The sequence below is a fragment of the Acipenser ruthenus genome, chromosome 23, assembly GCF_902713425.1.
Source record: "Acipenser ruthenus chromosome 23, fAciRut3.2 maternal haplotype, whole genome shotgun sequence".
NCBI classification, from domain to species: domain Eukaryota; kingdom Metazoa; phylum Chordata; class Actinopteri; order Acipenseriformes; family Acipenseridae; genus Acipenser; species Acipenser ruthenus.
This window is the reverse complement of record NC_081211.1, coordinates 8,722,788-8,743,322: the sequence shown is the minus strand read 5'-3', so window position 1 is coordinate 8,743,322 and position 20,535 is coordinate 8,722,788. Positions and strand designations below refer to the sequence as shown.

The 20,535-nt window shown below is 45.8% G+C and overlaps 3 protein-coding genes across 3 annotated transcripts; 2 read left to right on the top strand and 1 right to left on the bottom strand.

Moving 5' to 3' along the window:
- Nucleotides 1-3,199: 3,199 nt before the first annotated feature.
- Nucleotides 3,200-4,224, top strand: LOC131699687 (uncharacterized). The gene is made up of 3 exons (XM_058997275.1): nucleotides 3,200-3,470; nucleotides 3,651-3,809; nucleotides 3,998-4,224. The coding sequence occupies exons 1-3, from the start codon at nucleotides 3,215-3,217 to the stop codon at nucleotides 4,207-4,209; spliced, it is 627 nt and encodes a 208-aa protein (XP_058853258.1). The 5' UTR covers nucleotides 3,200-3,214; the 3' UTR covers nucleotides 4,210-4,224.
- A 32-nt stretch (nucleotides 4,225-4,256) lies between these two features.
- LOC131699590 (uncharacterized) lies at nucleotides 4,257-7,932 on the top strand. The gene is made up of 9 exons (XM_058996675.1): nucleotides 4,257-4,277; nucleotides 4,581-4,695; nucleotides 5,031-5,149; nucleotides 5,510-5,729; nucleotides 6,142-6,297; nucleotides 6,503-6,683; nucleotides 6,782-6,918; nucleotides 7,300-7,375; nucleotides 7,770-7,932. The coding sequence occupies exons 1-8, from the start codon at nucleotides 4,257-4,259 to the stop codon at nucleotides 7,320-7,322; spliced, it is 972 nt and encodes a 323-aa protein (XP_058852658.1). The 3' UTR covers nucleotides 7,323-7,375; nucleotides 7,770-7,932.
- A 3,045-nt stretch (nucleotides 7,933-10,977) lies between these two features.
- LOC117970431 (uncharacterized) lies at nucleotides 10,978-20,535 on the bottom strand. Its single transcript, XM_058996674.1, has 18 exons — nucleotides 20,249-20,535; nucleotides 19,889-20,069; nucleotides 19,176-19,221; nucleotides 18,486-18,663; nucleotides 17,813-17,961; nucleotides 16,907-17,111; nucleotides 16,284-16,402; nucleotides 15,722-15,926; nucleotides 15,192-15,313; nucleotides 14,858-14,963; nucleotides 13,494-13,561; nucleotides 13,094-13,333; nucleotides 12,848-12,945; nucleotides 12,591-12,718; nucleotides 12,231-12,411; nucleotides 11,994-12,129; nucleotides 11,533-11,608; nucleotides 10,978-11,140 (listed from the first exon to the last, which is right to left on the bottom strand). Exons 1-18 carry the CDS (start codon nucleotides 20,502-20,504, stop codon nucleotides 11,055-11,057), a joined length of 2,580 nt encoding a protein of 859 aa, XP_058852657.1. The 5' UTR covers nucleotides 20,505-20,535; the 3' UTR covers nucleotides 10,978-11,054.

Genomic DNA, 20,535 nt, shown 5'->3' with positions numbered 1-20,535 from the left:
TTTCTTTGTATGTAGCATCTACCATATCTGTCCTTTTGTTACTGTTGTATTCCACCCAATTCCTGGTCCAAGCTCTTGTACTCTCCAGATTGGACTTCTCTCTCTCCTCCCCCTCTTCAGCTCATTCAAAACTCTGCTGCTTGTCTTCTGTCCTCTCATGCTTCACTCTGTCTCTGCTGGGATTCAATTTAAAATGCTTGTTCTTGCTTGCTGCCTCTCAGACCCACCTGTTCAGACTGCCCTTGTTGATCTACCCCTCTTATTATGCACTGGACTTACCTGACCTGAGCACCATGTTACTGGATCCTCTGCTAATGCGCTATTCCACTACTAATGTCATTGTAGATATAACTGCATCCTAGTTCACATTATAGTATTATTGCACTAACTGTAAACTACACTATTTAAATATGAAGCTTGCATTGTAACCCTGTACTGCCCTGTAACACCTGCAAGTCTGCTTCGATAAAGGTGTCTACAAAATAAACTGCAGTACAAAAATATTTTGATTTGTGCATTTGAAGACCAACAGCAGGAAGTAAAGCGAGAGAGGCAGAGAGTGAGTAAGTGTGTGAACCTCCAGGGTTTGATGATGTAATATTTAACTGGATGGTGTGTCTGTGAAATGGCCAGGACTTGCTTTTAAAGGCATAAACAGCAGTGCAGGGTGACCTGGTCATGCATGGAGATTACAATACTCCTGGACACTGTGCTGGGCTCTGGTCGTGCTTGTAGATTACAGTACTCCTGGACACTGTGCTGGGCTCTGGTAGTCCCAGAAGGGCATCTGTAAACAGAGAATAGTTAAATGCTGGTAATGTATAGTGAGTGCCCCCTGCTGGTGGACAGAGGAGCAGTCCAGTTCATCAGATTATCTATAAAAAGCAACTTCCCACCACTACACACTCACACACACACACACACCAGGGATGAAAATACAATGCAATATAAAGCGCCCTCCATTCACGCCATGGCATCCCACAGTGCTGTCCAAAGTTAAACACAAAACAAAATAGCTCTCATATATATATATATATATATATATATATATATATATATATTTATATATATATATATAATATTGCTCTCATATCTATATATCTATCTATATATATATATTTATATATATATATATATATAATATTGCTCTCATATCTATATATCTATCTATATATATATATATATATATATATATATATATATATATAATAGAGAAAAGTGTAAAGTATTGCATGTAGGCAATAAAAATGTGCATTATAAATATCATACGGGAGATACTGAAATTGAAGAAGGAAACTATGAAAAAGACCTAGGAGTTTATCTTGACTTAGAAATGTCTTCATCTAGACAATGTGGCCTTTTTTATAGCTTCCCCAACAAAGATGCTCGGATATATTGTGAGAAGTGTTGAATTTAAATCAAGGGAAATAATGTTAAAACTTTACAATACATTAGTAAGACCTCACCTAGAATATTGTGTTCAGTTCTGGTCACCTTGTTACAAAAAGCATATTGCTGCTCTAGAAAGAGTGCAAAGAAGAGCAACCAGAATTATCCCGGGTTTAAAAGGCATGTCGTATGCAGACAGGCTCAAAGAATTGAATCTATTCAGTCTTGAACAAAGAAGACCACGCGGCGATCTGATTCAAACATTCAAAATCCTAAAAGGTATAGAGTCAGACAATGTCGACCCAGGGGACTTTTTTGACATGAAAAAAGAAACAAGGACCAGGGGTCACAAATAGAGATTAGATAAAGGGGCATTCAGAACAGAAAACAGGAGGCACTTTTTTTACACAGACAATTGTGAGGATTTGGAACCAACTCCCCAGTAATGTTGTTGAAGCTGACACCCTGAGATCCTTCAAGAAGCTGCTTGATGAGATTCTGGGATCAATAAGCTACTAACAACCAAAGGAGCAAGATGGGCTGAATGGCCTCCTCTCGTTTGTACACTTTCTTATGTTCTTATAATACATTCCAGTTACAACCAATTACATAAAAGCACATTCACAAAAGTGTTTTCATATTCGATTTAAGAATCCAATGTTTCAACCTGCATAATGGTAACTGGAGCGGAAATTCTGGACAAGCTGAATCCTTCTAGGTTTAGTGACAGGTTTACCAACAAGCAAAGAATCGCAATATTCAAGACGAGAGGTTATTAATGCCTGTGTCACCGTCTCTGCATCCCTCATACCCAGAACACGCTTTCATCTGGAAACATTTCTCAAATGATAAGACGCTGTTCTGATACAGAAATCATAAGAAAGCGTGAGGTCCAAGATAACATCCGGGGTCTTCGCTAGTGGAAGCTAAAATGGAATTGCCTCCAAAAATGATATGGACTGGATTACACTTTGCTAAACCTAGTTTGTAGCCACCCAGGATGGGATCTCAGTGAAACACTAGCAGTCCACACGTTTTTAATTGCGTTTGTGAACGATAAGGGAGGAAACAAGCCTCCCATTTCTTGGCAGTTTGATACAGACGACTAGCTCAGATGTTTAATTAAGCACATAGTGCGCGCGCACTATGTAAAATGCCATTTGAAATGATACATATCATATGATAAGCATCCCCAGCGGCACTGTTAGCATCACGTGTGTGTGTGGTTTGATTTGTCGGCCGGGCGACTCCACCTGTATTTCTGTTCTGCAAGTTGCTCTACAACTGGCATCGTCTATAAACGTAACACAGACAAAGGGACTATTTTAATTGCATAGAACATGTTGCAAATTAAACTTCATCAACTGTGTTCATCATTTTCTTTTCATTCTTCTAACTGTTAAAACAATGGGGAAGAATAGCAAAACATTCATTTCAAAGGGAAAGAGACTCTTAATTTATTACACAAGTTATGGCAGTGGCATAACACAGGTGTGTCCAATCATGGCCCCGGAGGGCGATTCCACTCCTGGTCTTTGTTCCAACCCGGTTCTAAATCCTCTAAATAATGTGTGCGCTTCACAGCTGGTTTGAAGGGTGGATGAAGCACGCTTGCCCTCTCATCCTCGTTTACTACACGCGCATATGGGATATTGCATCGATTACCACAAAGGATGTAGGCGTCACAGTTAAAGCAAAGGCTGTGAAAATATTAACAACTGGGCAGCTTCACGTTAAAGTTGGGTTTTAAAAAGTCTCGGTGTGCGAGTTTACCTTTCCAAAATAAAAACCCGCGTGAGAATGATGGAACCCGATTGGACCGTCAATGAAGCCCTCGCGCGGTCTCGACACCTCTTATAAACCCCCAGAGCGCAGTAAGCGAGGATACAGCCTGACTGCAGGGACTGGAGCGACAAGTGGCTGCGGGAAAACAACACCAATGTGTCGGAGCGGGCAGAGGATGATGATGCTGCCGCCTTGCTTACTTGTGGCGTGCTTGCTGCTTGGATTCGGCCGGGCCGCCTTGTCTTGGACCGGGGAGACCCCGCTGCTGCAGCCTGGGAATGCGACTCCCAACCTCGGTGAGGCGTCAGAAAGGAGGCTTACTTTTTTTGTTTGTTTTTCTCTGTGAGTTTGTTTTTAAATGTGCTCAGTTCCACCTGCACTGCACAGTTCCTTCGTTACAAACAGATAGACACGGGGCGTCCTTCTGCAGTGATTCTCTACCGGTTAACTTTGCTTCCTCTCGTTCCTCCCGCTAGACTCCTTCCACACTAACGTCCCAAGCGAGGATGATGACGGCGGCGAGACAGCCTCCACCGGCCCGGCTCTTAAACCGGAGGATCCCGGATTAATCTGCTACGAGGATAGAATGACACTCAAGCTACCCGGCACTGGCGTGAAGGCGCTCCGTGTGCGAGGTGAGGGCGAGGAGGGTCCTCGGCGACTCCATACAACACTTTATTCATATGTACTGGTTTGTTCATCACCAGTTACAACATGGCCCTTTCAGATGGTCGTAATTGAGCTAAAATCAGTGTACCACGTTTTAATGTGTACCACACCCCGTGATGGATGACCTCGCACGATGTTTCTATACTTATTTTAGTGAAGAATCGCCTCCTTCCAGTGGCGAGCCTGGCCGGGTTTTGCAAGTACAGCGTGACGTTTAGTGGGGGCTACAGCTTGTTCACGACGTCATTCAAGGGCTGCAACGTGAAGATACAGGCAAGTTGCTTCAACTCCTTTTTACTGTGGGTTTGGAGAATTCAGAGACTCTGGATCCAACAGGATGCTCCTCAATCACTAGAAATAATTTAATGAATAAATAAATGCTCTTTTAATAATTGGATACAGTGTTGGGTAGCATGGTAGAAATAGCAGGTAGAGTACATCAAATGGACTGGTTCTGTATTGGTCAGACCGATTTCTCAATTGTGGGAACGGAGGGACCGCATTGAGCAATGAATGCTTTCTGGTTAACCCATGAAGTGTCTTGTGGATTTAACTTGGTAATACCTCTAATTCTAACTAGCTGCAAAAGTAGTCTGTCTTTAGTGTATCAGATTGCATAAATACAGCTTGTGTTTGTTCTCAGAAATGTTGTACTCGCTGGGTTAATACCTCACCATTCCAGACTTCTTTGATAGCAGTATTGGCCACCCCTGGTGTTACTGTCTTGTTCCTTTTAGGAAATCAACGGGATCTCCTCCTTTGTGCTCACCGTGTTCTTCGCAAGGAGAGGGGGTGCAGGGCTGGTGATGAGGTGTCCACAGAGCACCCCCAAATCTCTCCCCAGCGCAGCCTGTGGGGTCACCACTGTGACCTTTGAACTGCCAGAGTGTCAAAGCTTATAAGAGTTGGAATGGATTTTAGAGATGGTCAGCACTCCTCCTGAAGGGGGTGGATGGGGGTCAGTGATCATGTTGCAGGGAGTGCAGCAAGACTCCTATTGCATAATAGTTACTATGAGCTTCATTAGCCACAGTGTAGGTATCCAGCTCAGGGGTGTCTTCAATTCCTAGTGAGACTAGTATTGCATCCTTAATTGTACTTGCATAAATCACAGTAGATCCATTGGCAAGTTACCCTCCCAATGGCATGAGTGCTGTAGCTATACCCACCTCCTCCTGTCCTTGTAGATGGGAAGAACAGCCTGGTTGCTGTGAAGGTCAATGGCAGCTGTGGCTATGGGCTGGTCCAGGGGATTGGGAAGAACTACTTTATGGCTCCTTACGATGCTTGTGATGTGCTGAAACAGGTGAGGCTGTCTGTGTGAGCAAGCAGGGACCCCTTCAGACCTAGTCAATTACTATTGGAGCTGTCATTTACAATGTAGTTGAATTTGGCACACCTGTGCATTTCCTGCATATTTGTCTTGCCCACAGTAACAGCACAGCAGTGTGACAGTACAGTGAAAGCATGTGTGAAGCATTAGAAACGGTATACAAAAACCAGAGCAGGGTACAACTAACCCTTCAGTTTCCCAGTGAAAGCATGCTAAAGTGTGGTAATGGCTGATCATGCCATGCTTTCACTGAGCCTAGTTCTTGGCAATGGTAAATCATGCATTTTTGTGGGGACTTCTCATTGTGTGTGTAACCCTTATTTCTCTTTGTAGAACATTGACGGCCATGTCCATTACTCGCTGTCCGTTTCGTTCTCTGATGTAAACGAGGTGACTCGCTTGAGGCATATGAAGTGCCGTGTCTTGACTAAGCGTGAGATCCTCCCTCCTCCCTCTCTCCCTCCCCACCCTGCTGGTGTCTCGGTCTCCTGCAGTGAGGGGTGCATGACGGTGCTGCTGCCTGCCGGTCCCCTCGATCTGGTCAAAGTCAAGGGTGAGTCTGGGGCTGGCTTTTGACTGTCAAAGCCATGATTGTCATTTGAGCACTTGCAAATTGAGACTCGTTCTATCTTAAGCTGCTGAGAGTCATCATGCTTTTGTCTTGGTTTATTGTAATGCTGATTTTATAAACCTATTGACTATCTGTATCTGGGGGGTGTATGGAAGCTTGCTGTGTTTCACACTAACATTTCTACACATGTAGAGAACAGCTGGTCCAATCAACTTGTTCAGGAACTTTGGCACAAGCTATTGAGTGTCTGTATCTGGGGCTGCATGGAGGCAGTCTGTGCTGCATGCAGTGGCTGTAGATCGAGGCTTTGTTACTGATGCTATGATTATATTCAGAACCGTGGCAATGGGTGATGGATGGCCCTAACCCAGGCTTTGTTTTGATCTTTTTGTAGATGACTCCAATAATCTGGTTGGGGTGCAGTCTGCACCAAGTGCTTGTGGCTACACTCTAGAGGAGAAGGATGGAAAGACCGTCTTCACAGTGTCTTACACGGCCCGCCCTGCCCCTCACCTGGGGGTGTTTCAGGTGCAGTTACAGATTGCTAAAGGTGAGACATGCCACCTGGAGGTGTATCTATCCATCTCTTCAGTTATTATAAACCAAATACAAAGTTATCAAACGCTCAATTTCAATGCATGTAATAAATCTGTCCTCCAGAACAGAGATCCAGCCGCTTCTACCCCCATGTCTCACTTGATAGGATGCTGAAAGTCTCTCTCTCTCTCTCTCTCTCTCTCTCTCTCTCTCCTCAGATGGGACCTTCTCCCAGTTCTACCCCTCCTCCAGCCTGCCCGTGAGTCTCCTCCTGGGAAGCAGAGTTTACCTTGAGCTGCGTCTGATCAACCCCACTGACCCCAGCCTGGTTCTGCTGGTGCACTACTGCATTGCTTACCCACGCTCCTCCAGTGCTGTGTGGGTGCTGCTGTACCAGGGGTGAGTCTGACCATCACACACATGTTCTGAGGTCCTGTCAGACTGCCATAAGCCTTTTTTAACCCAATACCGCTTCTGATTGGATGTCTGTCCCTCAGTTGTCCAAATGTCCTGGATTACGGCAGCTCTGCGTCTCTGCACGTGGACGGCCAGCCCCCCCCACTCCAAATTCAGACGACGCTTCAGTCTCCGAACATTCCAGTTCCTGAGCAGTGGGCTAGCCCTGGACGAGGAGGTGGGTGGGGTATTAATGGGGTGCTGCAGACTGACCTGGCTCTGCACGGGTATTGCATCAGTAACAACGCTCAACTGCCAGTGTCTTCAGTGGAAATTCCATGACCAGCATTTAGACTCTCAGTCTTTCTGTCTTCTGCATTTTCGATCTCTGTTGTAGTTGAAGACACGGATGGAAATCCTCCAGAGCAGTTGGGTCCATTCCTGGTTTTGCTATTGGTTTAATCGTACACCTGAGCTTGTTTCCTCTACACTCTGGCTGATCAAGCTTGTAGTAAAACCTGGAATGGGTGATGCTGCTGGCAATGGGAGGTCTTTCCATCCCTGTGAAATTCAGTGCCATATGCTTTGACCAAGTCTCTCCTCCTCCCGTGTATCTCAGATCTCCTTCATGTGCTCCACTGAAGTCTGTTCTCCAGACCAGCGCCGCTGCAATGAGGGTTGCTTTGATGGGAGAGGTGAGTTGCACAATGGATCAAATCCTTCTAGGAAAGGACCAGCGTTGACTCGGGATTCTGTTGATTGGGTTCACACGTGTGTGAGAATTAAGGGGGAACACTGTCTTGTGTGTTTTGCATAATAGCTGGTAATTGTGCAAGTACACATGCATTAATTTTATCCATAGTTCTAATATTTCAGATACATGTGTTCTATTTGAGCTGCGCTGCTGATGCATTTTTGAACTGCATGGGTTTTACTGTAGTGATTTTGTACTTGCTATCTAGTGCGTCACACTATTGAACAGCAGTTCTATTGGCTTGTACTTCACTCTGGTACATTGTGTTGCTTCTGATTGTCCCAGCATGCTGTATTCTGACCCCAGCACTGTGCCTCTTGTAACTCCTCCTTCAGACACTCCCATCTCAGTCGACCCCAATATGAGACTGCGCTGTGCTGGTAATCCCTGCCCAGGGAGGGTGATGCTGGAGGGAGCCTAGTGAAGGAGCTCAGAGCCCAGGCAGGTAACTCAGCCCTAAGACTACAGTAACCATTTCAAATAAAAAGAACCATCCCATCTCTTCTGTGCTGTGTCTTCATTGTAACACTCTCTCCACCTCAACACCTGCAAAACAGTCTGGATCTGCCAAACTGGGGGCAAATAGAATTAAGTCTACAATTTATAGGGGTTCACAAAGTATGACAAATGCATGTGAACAAATGTATCCTTTTGAATGCATGGCACCCTTGTATGGGGCTGCTATCTCAACTTTAACTCTGTCTCACCACTTCAAACTCGGCCTCTCTAAATCTGACCTTTGCTTCCTCTCCCTCTGTCTCAGTCTCTCGACTGTCACTCTACCTGAAAATGTAGGTGTTACTCTTGACCCTTCTCTCAACATATGTTTCCTGACAATTGCTTTCTTTGTATGTAGCATCTACCATATCTGTCCTTTTGTTACTGTTGTATTCCACCCAATTCCTGGTCCAAGCTCTTGTACTCTCCAGATTGGACTTCTCTCTCTCTCCTCCCCCTCTTCAGCTCATTCAAAACTCTGCTGCTTGTCTTCTGTCCTCTCATGCTTCACTCTGTCTCTGCTGGGATTCAATTTAAAATGCTTGTTCTTGCTTGCTGCCTCTCAGACCCACCTGTTCAGACTGCCCTTGTTGATCTACCCCTCTTATTATGCACTGGACTTACCTGACCTGAGCACCATGTTACTGGATCCTCTGCTAATGCGCTATTCCACTACTAATGTCATTGTAGATATAACTGCATCCTAGTTCACACTGTAGTCTAGTAGTATTATTGCACTAACTGTAAACTACACTATTTAAATATGAAGCTTGCATTGTAACACCTGCAAGTCTCCTTGGATAAAGGTGTCTACAAAATAAACTGCAGAACAAAAATATTTTGATTTGTGCATTTGAAGACCGACAGCAGGCAGTAAAGTGAGAGGCAGAGAGTGAGTAAGTGTGTGAACCTCCAGGGTTTGATGTAATATTTAAATGGATGGTGTGTCTGTGAAATGGCCAGGACCTGCTTGTAAAAGTAAGATAGGGTATAAACAGCAGTGCAGGTAGTAAGGTAGGGTATAAACAACAGTGCAGGGTGACCTGGTTGTGCTTGTAAATTACAGTACTGGACACTGCTGGGATCTGGTAGTACTTGTAGATTACAGTACTGGACACTGTGCTGGGCTCTGGTTGTGCTTGTAGATTACAGTACTAGCTACTATGATGGGGCTCTGGTAGTCCCACAAGGGCATCTGTAAACCAAGAGTAGTTAAATGCTGGTAATGTATAGTGAGTGCCTCCTGCTGGTGAACAGAGGAGCAGTCCACTTCATCAGATTATCTATAAAAAGCAACGTCCCACCACTACACACTCACACACACACACACACACACACACTCCAGGGATGAAAATATAATGCAATATAAAGCGCCCTCCCTTCACGCCATGGCATCCCACACCGCTGTCCAAAGTTAACACCAGACAGAAGGATATCTACATCATCATATGGAAGGAAACGTAAATGGATGGAGACACATATGGATCACATTAGTTTACTGTAAAACTACGTCTTAGTTAGTGCTTATCTTGGCGAGAGCCGAGTTCAAATCAGCATGAAGTTTTAACATCTACTCTCGTGTAATGGAAATCATTATATATATATATATATATATATATATATATATATATACAGATATATATGAGAGCTATTTTGTTTTGTGTTTAACTTTGGACAGCGCTGTGGGATGCCACGGCGTGAAGGGATGGCGCGTTATATTGCATTGTATTTTCATCCCTGGAGTGTGTGTGTGTGTGAGTGTGTAGTGGTGTGACGTTGCTTTTTATAGATAACCTGATGAACTGGACTGCTCCTCTGTCCACCAGCAGGGGGCACTCACTATACATTACCAGCATTTAACTACTCTGTTTACAGATGTCCTTCTGGGACTACCAGAGCCCAGCACAGTGTCCAGGAGTACTGTAATCTAAAAGCACGACCAGAGCCCAGCACAGTGTCCAGCAGTACTGTAATCTACAAGCACGACCAGAGCCCAGCACAGTGTCCAGGAGTATTGTAATCTCCATGCATGACCAGGTCACCTTTACACTGCTGTTTATACCTTTAAAAGCAAGTCCTGGCCATTTCACAGACACACCATCCAGTTAAATATTACATCATCAAACCCTGGAGGTTCACACACTTACTCACTCTCTGCCTCTCTCGCTTTACTGCCTGCTGTCGGTCTTCAAATGCGCAAATCAAAATATTTTTGTTCTGCAGTTTATTTTGTAGACACCTTTATCCAAGGAGACTTGCAGGTGTTACAATGCAAGCTTCATATTTAAATAGTGTAGTTTACAGTTAGTGCAATAATACTACTAGACTACAGTGTGAACTAGGATGCAGTTATATCTACAATGACATTAGTAGTGGAATAGCGCATTAGCAGAGGATCCAGTAACATGGTGCTCAGGTCAGGTAAGTCCAGTGCATAATAAGAGGGGTAGATCAACAAGGGCAGTCTGAACAGGTGGGTCTGAGAGGCAGCAAGCAAGAACAAGCATTTTAAATTGAATCCCAGCAGAGACAGAGTGAAGCATGAGAGGACAGAAGACAAGCAGCAGAGTTTTGAATGAGCTGAAGAGGGGGAGGAGAGAGAGAAGTCCAATCTGGAGAGTACAAGAGCTTGGACCAGGAATTGGGTGGAATACAACAGTAACAAAAGGACAGATATGGTAGATGCTACATACAAAGAAAGCAATTGTGTCAGGAAACATATGTTGAGAGAAGGGTCAAGAGTAACACCTACATTTTCAGGTAGAGTGACAGTCGAGAGACTGAGACAGAGGGAGAGGAAGCAAAGGTCAGATTTAGAGAGGCCGAGTTTGAAGTGGTGAGACCGAGTTAAAGTTGAGATAGCAGCCCCATACAAGGGTGCCATGCATTCAAAAGGTTACATTTGTTCACATGCATTTGTCATACTTTGTGAACCCCTATAAATTATTGACTTAATTCTATTTGCCCCCAGTTTGGCAGATCCAGACTGTTTTGCAGGTGTTGAGGTGGAGAGAGTGTTACAATGAAGACACAGCACAGAAGAGATGGGTTGGTTCTTTTTATTTGAAATGGTTACTGTAGTCTTAGGGCTGAGTTTCCTGCCTGGGCTCTGAGCTCCTTCACTAGGCTCCCTCCAGCATCACCCTCCCTGGGCAGGGATTACCAGCACAGCGCAGTCTCATACTGGGGTCGACTGAGATGGGAGTGTCTGAAGGAGGAGTTACAAGAGGCACAGTGCTGGGGTCAGAATACAGCATGCTGGGACAATCAGAAGCAACACAATGTACCAGAGTGAAGTACAAGCCAATAGAACTGCTGTTCAATAGTGTGACGCACTAGATAGCAAGTACAAAATCACTACAATAAAACCCATGCAGTTCAAAAATGCATCAGCAGCGCAGCTCAAATACAACACATGTATCTGAAATATTAGAACTATGGATAAAGTTAATGCATGTGTACTTCCAAATTACCAGCTATTATGCAAAACACACAAGACAGTGTTCCCCTTAATTCTCACACACATGTGAACCCAATCAACAGAATCCAGAGTCAACGCTGGTCCTTTTCTAGAAGGATTTGATCCATTGTGCAACTCACCTCTCCCATCAAAGCAACCCTCATTGCAGCGGCGCTGGTCTGGAGAACAGACTTCAGTGGAGCACATGAAGGAGATCTGAGATACACGGGAGGAGGAGAGACTTGGTCAAAGCATATGGCACTGAATTTCACAGGGATGGAAAGACCTCCCATTGCCAGCAGCATCACCCATTCCAGGTTTTACTACAAGCTTGATCAGCCAGAGTGTAGAGGCAACAAGCTCAGGTGTACGATTAAACCAATAGCAAAACCAGGAATGGACCCAACTGCTCTGGAGGACTTCCATCCGTGTCTTCAACTACAACAGAGATCGAAAATGCAGAAGACAGAAAGACTGAGAGTCCAAATGCTTGTCATGGAATGTCCACTGAAGACACTGGCAGTTGAGCGTTGTTACTGATGCAATACAGACCCGTGCAGAGCCAGGTCAGTCTGCAGCACCCCATTAATACCCCACCCACCTCCTCGTCCAGGGCTAGCCCACTGCTCAGGAACTGGAATGTTCGGAGACTGAAGCGTCGTCTGAATTTGGAGTGGGGGGGCTGGCCGTCCACGTGCAGAGACGCAGAGCTGCCGTAATCCAGGACATTTGGACAACTGAGGGACAGAGGCATCCAATCAGAAGCGGTATAGGGTTAAAAAAAAGCTCATGGCAGACTGACAGGACCTCAGAACATGTGTGTGATGGTCAGACTCACCCCTGGTACAGCAGCACCCACACAGCACTGGAGGAGCGTGGGTAAGCAATGCAGTAGTGCACCAGCAGAACCAGGCTGGGGTCAGTGGGGTTGATCAGACGCAGCTCGAGGTAAACTCTGCTCCCCAGGAGGAGACTCACGGGCAGGCTGGAGGAGGGGTAGAACTGGGAGAAGGTCCCATCTGAGGAGAGAGAGACTTTCAGCATCCTATCAAGTGAGACATGGGGGTAGAAGCGGCTGGATCTCAGTTCTGGAGGACAGATTTATAACATGCATTGAAATGGAGCGTTTGATAACTTTGTATTTGGTTTATAATAACTGAAGAGATGGATAGATACACCTCCAGGTGGCATGTCTCACCTTTAGCAATCTGTAACTGCACCTGAAACACCCCCAGGTGAGGGGCAGGGCGGAGGTCTGTGGGGGTCTTCACCAGGAACCCAGTGCTGGCCACGTTCCCTTTAGAATAACGACATTCCACAAGGAGACTAGGGGTAGAAAGAGTGGAGCACTGAATACAGCATAGGAGAAAGACTGTGATCCACACCATTACTAGAGGCTCCATCTAAAAGCAATGTATACCTGCGATAAGGGCAGAGCTCTGGCTATATACTTGCCTAAAGGGACGGTCGCTGGTTACGAGCCCGTAGGTCCACTGTCTGCGTTGGATCAAGCTCTGCACCTCAGCCAGGTAGACTCTAGTCTCCCCCACAACCTGCACACAGAGGGTTACAATCCAGTGCATCACGTCACTGGTCCAATTAAATGTACGTGGCCAAAACTAATTACAGCCATTTGATATGTCATGCATCAAAAGGGTCAATTCTGAAATGCTCCATTCAAACTTCTGAACAGGAACTCACAAAGGTGCAGGTCCCACAGCCAGTGACTGGGAATTTGAAGATGGCATAGTCTGGAGTGCAGAGAACTGGGAGGCAGGACTGGTCCCCAGCGAGCGCCAGACTGGCAGGGTTGACCTCAGGATTGAAAGACTTGCGGTAAACAGCAAACACAAACTGCTCGTCTGCCGTGCACACTGAGGAGAGAGAGAGAGATTGAATCCAATACAGGCTTTTAAACAGCCAAGAATGACCATGAACCCACTAGCAGCCCAGGCTTACTGCATTCATTGGAAAGGACAGAGGTGCACGACACCAATGGATGCAAGAGGAAATCAGTCTATTGGAGGAGAGGAATGGGGTGCTTACTCTCTAGAGGGTAGAAGCAGCGGCGGGTTTTGGGGTTCATGCAGCAGCCTCTAGCCCGGCACAGCGCTGGAGAGAGCTTAGAGGGGCCACAGGGAAGCTGCTGCTCAGCTGGGATCAGACAGCCTGCAGGAAATGAGACAGGGAAACAGATTTACCATTCAGAGTGAAGAGACAGCGGCTTGGGTTTGTATGGATTGCTGCTTGGAAGAGTAAAGGCTGCTACACACCAGGCGCAACTGCAGGGATTAATAAAACCTATACTTGAGATGCATCACACCACAGGCAACACAAAATAGAACAGCTGCCATGCATGCGGTCCAGCAGGGTGAAGCTGATCCCCAGAATGACAGAGGAAACACCCAGAGCTTTGTGACAAGGACCACAATAAGATTAAGACTATGGGAGTCCATTTCAAAAGGCACTGGATAAGCCTGGTATGTGCGACTTATTGTCACCCATGCTGAAATAGTGTCAGAGAAGACTCAATTTCAACATCATGATTATGTACCAGTCTTGATCATTGTTTTGTCAATAGCAATTAGCTGGACAGATCAGCCAGTTCTCCAACTTGTCACATCACTTCTGGTGATACCACTGCCAATCTGGTGTGGGGCAGCCTCAAGTGTGTCACTCCCTCCACACCCCCAGAATCTGATACTCTTAGGTTGTGCTGAAGGTCCTGCAACATGATCAACCAATAAAAGACCTGCATGCTGTGGTAGTCCAAGCACAAGTGAGCAGAGGAGGGACAAACAGTTGAAGGCATTCTGCCTGGTCTGAAAGTCTGGAGTAATTTTAACCAATGGGAGTGTCAGATGTGCCCCTTGTTACGCAGGTGGCTAATCATTGAGGCAGGACATATGCAAGGCTAAGCAGTGCAAGAAAAGCTGAATTTTGTGCAAGAGATTAGAGGCAGTTCATTACATTGATAACGTTAAAATATCAACCAGAGATGTGCTCAGCCACTGAAGGAGGAATACAGAATGGACTGTGTACAAGTAGTGTGGAGAGTCACTTGACATTAGCTATTCGTAAAGCTCCAGCTGCAAAAGAAAGCTACCCAATGCATCCATCTACTCAAAGCTTGGTTTCTTTTCTGTATTCAGAATGTTTATAGGTTGCAGTTTTTGTATCAACCGCACTACACGAATTACAAGGTTACCAAACAATTACATTAAAAACACGCTTGCTGTTCTCTCTTCCCCCCTCCATGACCATATAAAACGGTTATTGTGTGGTGGGGGCAGGTGTTGACTCTGCTACCCCAGTGGATTGTCACTGCACACCACTGGGTTTTGCTACGAGTTTAATAACACACCCAAGCTTGTTAACTAGATCCTGGGGATAATCAAGCTCTGATCAAAAGCTGGAATAGGTGAAAATCCTGTGCAATGGGAGGAGGGAGTTCATTAGACCCACCTTCTTGGGGGATGGGATTTGGGGGTATAGGGCAGGAAGATACCGTCACCTCCCTCTGGCGAGAGGAGTAGGGGGTGAAGAGCACCGTCAGGACATACAAGTTATTCTAGAACACAAGGAGGGAGAGTGGAGACATTGGCACAATAGAAAACACACATCCAGCAACACAAATGGATTGACACACACTAGCCCTGCTGCACCCAGTCCTGGCTTTCAGAACTCCACCTTGTTCAGGTATTTTATTGAAAAGGTCAAGCAGACCCCTGGTAAACCTGCTCTGAACCCAAGGACTGGATGCAGAGTCCAGCCATTCACGAGTTGGGCAGGCTCTTACCAAGGTCTTGACATGGCAGGCCGTGTAAGACACTGTGAAGACGGTCTTTCCATCCTTCTCCTCTAGAGTGTAGCCACAAGCACTTGGTGCAGACTGCACCCCAACCAGATTATTGGAGTCATCTACAAAAAGATCAAAACAAAGCCTGGGTTAGGGCCATCCATCACCCATTGCCACAGTTCTGAATGTAATCATAGCATCAGTAACAAAGCCATTATCTACAGCCACTGCATGCAGCACAGACTGCCTCCATGCAGCCCCAGATACAGACACTCAATAGCTTGTGCCAAAGTTCCTGAACAAGTTGATTGGACCAGCTGTTCTCTACATGTGTAAAAATGTTAATGTGAAACACAGCAAGCTTCCATACACCCCCCAGATACAGTCAATAGGTTTATAAAATCAGCATTACAATAAACCAAGACAAAAGCATGAAGACTCTCAGCAGCTGAAGATAGAAAGAGTCTCAATTTGAAAGTGCTCAAATGACAATCATGGCTTTGACAGTCAAAAGCCAGTCCCAGACTCACCCTTGACTTTGACCAGGTCGAGGGGACCGGCAGGCAGCAGCACCGTCATGCACCCCTCACTGCAGGAGACAGAGACACCAGCAGGGTGGGGAGGGAGGATCTCACGCTTAGCCAAGACACGGCACTTCATATGCCTCAAGCGAGTCACCTCGTTTACATCAGAGAACGAAACGGACAGCGAGTAATGGACATGGCCGTCAATGTTCTACAAAGAGAAATAAGGGTTACACACAATAAGTCCCCACAAAAATGCATGGTTTACCATTGCCAAGAACTAGGCTCAGTGAAAGCATGGCATGATCATCCATTACCACACGTTAGCATGCTTTCACTGGGAAACTGAAGGGTTAGTTTTACCCTGCTTTGGTTTTTTTGTGTACCGTTTCTAATGCTTCACACATGCTTTCACTGTACTGTCACACTGCTGTGCTGTTACTGTGGGCAAGACAAATATGCAGGAATTGCACAGGTGTGCCAAGTTCAACTACATTGTAAATGACAGGTCCAATAGTAATTGACTAGGTCTGAAGGGGTCCCTGCTTGCTCACACAGACAGCCTCACCTGTTTCAGCACATCACAAGCATCGTAAGGAGCCATAAAGTAGTTCTTCCCAATCCCCTGGACCAGCCCATAGCCACAACTGCCATTGGCCTTCACAGCAACCAGGTTGTTCTTCCCATCTACAAGGACAGGAGGAGGTGGGTATAGCTACAGCACTCATGCCATTGGGAGGGTAACTTGCCAATGGATCTACTGTGATTTATGCAAGTACAATTAAGGATCCAATACTAGTCTCACTAGGAGTTGAAGAAGACACCCCTGAGCTGGATACCTACACTGTGGCTAATGAAGCTCATAGTAACTACTATGCAATAGGAGTCTTGCTGCACTCCCTGCAACATGATCACTGACCCCCATCCACCCCCTTTAGGAGGAGTGCTGACCATCTCTAAAATCCATTCCAACTCTTATAAGCTTTGACACCAGGGATGGAAACAACACTCCCATCGCATAGCAGTTTCAGCTATTCCTGGTGTCACTAGGAGTTTAAGACAAGTGAACTTGTTCCCTATACACAGTGGCTAATCAAGCTCTTGGTAAAGCCTGGAATGGGTACACTACTATTGCATTCATGATTAAGAGCAAGCGGCTTTACAAACCAGCCCCTCCCACTGCAGACTCACCCAGGATGAAGACCTGGTCTAGTGGCCCCTCTGGAAGATCTGTACTCATGCTGGAGGGGCCACAGACAGCAGGGGGTTCTAATGGGAGACACTCCTGCTCTATGGAGCCTGGCCGTCCCTCCGCGTCCTTGTACGTCACATGGAAGACCAGGGTATTTTTCTGGGAGGAAGACTGGTTAGAATAGCGCCTTGAGCCGGCTTTAGACTGTTACAGTAGCATCAGGGGAGAAGCTTCTCTTGCCCAAATATTAAAACAATAAATATACATTGTTGCAGGAACATTGGACTGGACTAGGACAGACATCAATCATGCACCAGATTTGCCAAAGACTAGATTAAGCTACAATTGCAGACTTTACCACTGCGAAAGCACAGAGGTTAGTTTAACGGTTAGTTTCTACAATTGCTGTAGTAAATTGTAACATTTAATTGTCAGTCCTTATTTGGAGGACAGGCTTCACTTTGTCATCGAGTATTTAACTCATCTACCTGTTTTACTTTAACATTGATACTGTAATTGTTAGCCAGAAACACCGAAAGGTACCAAATTACAAATACAACTTCTTGTGTTCAGATACTTCAACTACATGTTGATACTTAATGGATTAAGGGCAATTCTGTGAATTAGTGAAGCATCTTTCTACCTCAAATCTTGTGCAATTGCCTTCCTGAATGGCCCCAGCTATAAGGGCTGCAGGGCTGAGTGCTGTTCAGTGGCTGCTCCTATAAAACACCTGAAGTGAATTCCCTCCCTTGGAGTTCAAGGGTGTTGCAGAAAACAGCTTGAAACATTGGAGTCAATATCCCAGTCAAGGGAAAAATGTATCCTTGTTACGCTTCAGCAAGGGGTTTTATGCCAATAGCCGCTGGTCCTCGGTTGAGATTATTGAAGGACAGTCAGCGCACGCTTTGACCTTGTACCTGTGTTTGAAGAGGACAGCCTTCATCCTTGGCATAGTAAGAGATTGTGAGCACATTCATCCCGTCTCCCTTCATCAGGTAGAAAGCACATTCATCTGGGGCGTCTTTGATCAGCATCTCCAAACCAGACCGGTCTGAGAAAACACACAACATGAGAAGAAATATCAAGCTTCATGCAAATGTGAAATACTAGAAGTCACTGTGTATTAAAAGGAGTCAAGATATGATATTGCAATAGGTGTATATAGTTTGTATCGCGATACAAGACCACAGCATAGCTCACTAGTCTAAACTACAGCTCCCAGCATCACTCACCATTGCTGCAGGTGCATAGGCATGATGGGAGCTGTAGTTCTAGCCAGGGCCAGACAATCATGGTGTCTACGCAATGTAAAGAGAGAGGTCTGAATAGTTGGACACAAGCTATGAGGGGTGTCATAGCTGCTTGGGATAGTGGTATGATCCAGTCTCAATGTAACAATAGCCATCAAATGAACATTTGATTAGGCATCTACAAGTAGCCCATCACATTGATACAGATCGTACCACACCTTCATATCGATACGGTCGTGACATTAGTGTCTTGTTGCAGCCCTTGTGTTCAGATTCAGGAAGAACACTAGACATGCAGAACAGCATTTGACAATCAGGGTCTCACCTATGATTGTGACCTCCTCTAGGGGTCCCTCTGGCAGTTCAAAGGTCACAGTGGTGACCCCACAGGCTGCGCTGGGGAGAGATTTGGGGGTGCTCTGTGGACACCTCATCACCAGCCCTGCACCCCCTGTCCTTGCGAAGAACACGGTGAGCACAAAGGAGGAGATCCCGTTGATTTCCTAAAAGGAACAAGACAGTAACACCAGGGGTGGCCAATACTGCTATCAAAGAAGTCTGGAATGGTGAGGTATTAACCCAGCGAGTACAACATTTCTGAGAACAAACACAAGCTGTATTTATGCAATCTGATACACTACACTGACTTCACTTTTGCAGTTAGTTAAGAGGTAGAAGCCAATTAAATCCACAAGACACTTCATGGGTTAAAACAGAGTGGTCCCTCAACAATAGAATCAATCTCACCAATACAGAACCAGTCCAACTCAATTATAGTCTACCTGCTATTTCTACCATGCTGTCCAACACTGTAGCCAATTATTAAAAGAGCATTTATCCATTTCTTCCTTAAATTATTTCTAGTGATTGAGGAGCATCCTGTCGGATCCAGAGTCTCTGAATTCTCCAAACCCACAGTAAAAAGGAGTTAAAGCAACTTGCCTGTATCTTCACGTTGCAGCCCTTGAATGACGTCGTGAACAAGCTGTAGCCCCCACTAAACGTCACGCTGTACTTGCAAAACCCGGCCAGGCTCGCCACTGGAAGGAGGCGATTCTTCACTAAAAGAAATATAGTAACATCGTGCGAGGTCATCCATCACGGGGTGTGGTACACATTAAAACGTGGTACACTGTGTGCTGCGCTTGCCATGCACAAATGATTTTAGCTCAATTACGACCATCTGAAAAGGGCCATGTTGTAACTGGTGATGAACAAACTGGGTTATCTAACACTGTAAACCTGTATGATAGTGCCTTGTTTGTAGTGATGTGTGCAGTAGTCGATCACAGCGTATCATTTTCTGGCGTTAGACGGGTACGCGCACCACATTCTGACGATGAAACACTTTGTCGCTACACCGGGACCACGTGCCCGAAGTTTAAAGTAAACATGCGATTTATTTCCATCTAGTAGCAGGACGGAGGCGGGTCTATTAAACACAGACCAGATTCAAACAAGACAAGAGGGAATGCTGTCATCTGAAATGTATGTTCCAGGATTTGCCAGGTTTCAATGTTTGCTCGATTCAAGGAAGTACAACAAACATTAAAACAGACGTCAAATATCCAGCTAATATTTTGCTGTTATTTAGAATAAAATTACTTTCTTGGTCAACTAACTACACTGCATTTTAATTGTAAGACCCACACGCACCATTTAGTTCTGTATTCCAGTCATACATAAACCAGTAATATATTTATATGTATGTGTGTTGTATGGAGTCGCCGAGGCCCCTCCTCGCCCTCACCTCGCACACGGAGCGCCTTCACGCCAGTGCCGGGTAGCTTGAGTGTCATTCTATCCTCGTAGCAGATTAATCCGGGATCCTCCGGTTTAAGAACCGGGCCGGTGGAGGCTGTCTCGCCGCCGTCATCGTCCTCGCTTGGGCTGTTAGTGTGGAAGGAGTCTAGCGGGAGGAACGAGAGGAAGCAAAGTTAACCGGTAGAGAATCACTGCAGAAGGACGCCCCGTGTCTATCTGTTTGTAACGAAGGCACTGTGCAGTGCAGGTGGAACTGAGCACATTTAAAAACAAACTGACAGAGAAAAACAAACAAAAAAGTAAGCCTCCTTTCTGACGCCTCACCGAGGTTGGGAGTCGCATTCCCAGGCTGCAGCAGCGGGGTCTCCCCGGTCCAAGACAAGGCGGCCCGGCCGAATCCAAGCAGCAAGCACGCCACAAGTAAGCAAGGCGGCAGCATCATCATCCTCTGCCCGCTCCGACACATTGGTGTTGTTTTCCCGCAGCCACTTGTCGCTCCAGTCCCTGCAGTCAGGCTGTATCCTCGCTTACTGCGCTCTGGGGGTTTATAAGAGGTGTCGAGACCGCGCGAGGGCTTCATTGACGCTCCAATCGGGTTCCACGCGCCATCA

What these genes read in the sequence shown, in the direction of transcription:
- LOC131699590 (XM_058996675.1), top strand. Translation starts at nt 4,257, where the DNA reads ATGGTAGAAATAGCAGGTAGA. An exon ending in ATCTCTCCCCAGCGCAGCCT is followed by an intron (nt 4,696 to 5,030) that starts GTGGGGTCACCA and finishes CTGTCCTTGTAG; the next exon opens with ATGGGAAGAACAGCCTGGTT. An exon ending in CGATCTGGTCAAAGTCAAGG is followed by an intron (nt 5,730 to 6,141) that starts GTGAGTCTGGGG and finishes ATCTTTTTGTAG; the next exon opens with ATGACTCCAATAATCTGGTT.
- LOC117970431 (XM_058996674.1), bottom strand. Translation starts at nt 20,504, where the DNA reads ATGAAGCCCTCGCGCGGTCTCGACACCTCTTATAAACCCCCAGAGCGC. An exon ending in AGACCAGGTCTTCATCCTGG is followed by an intron (nt 16,403 to 16,906) that starts GTGAGTCTGCAG and finishes CTGTCCTTGTAG; the next exon opens with ATGGGAAGAACAACCTGGTT. An exon ending in AAATCCCATCCCCCAAGAAG is followed by an intron (nt 13,562 to 14,857) that starts GTGGGTCTAATG and finishes CATTTCCTGCAG; the next exon opens with GCTGTCTGATCCCAGCTGAG.
- LOC131699687 (XM_058997275.1), top strand. Translation starts at nt 3,215, where the DNA reads ATGAAGCCCTCGCGCGGTCTCGACACCTCTTATAAACCCCCAGAGCGC. An exon ending in GAATGCGACTCCCAACCTCG is followed by an intron (nt 3,471 to 3,650) that starts GTGAGGCGTCAG and finishes TCCTCCCGCTAG; the next exon opens with ACTCCTTCCACACTAACGTC. An exon ending in GAAGGCGCTCCGTGTGCGAG is followed by an intron (nt 3,810 to 3,997) that starts GTGAGGGCGAGG and finishes TACTTATTTTAG; the next exon opens with TGAAGAATCGCCTCCTTCCA.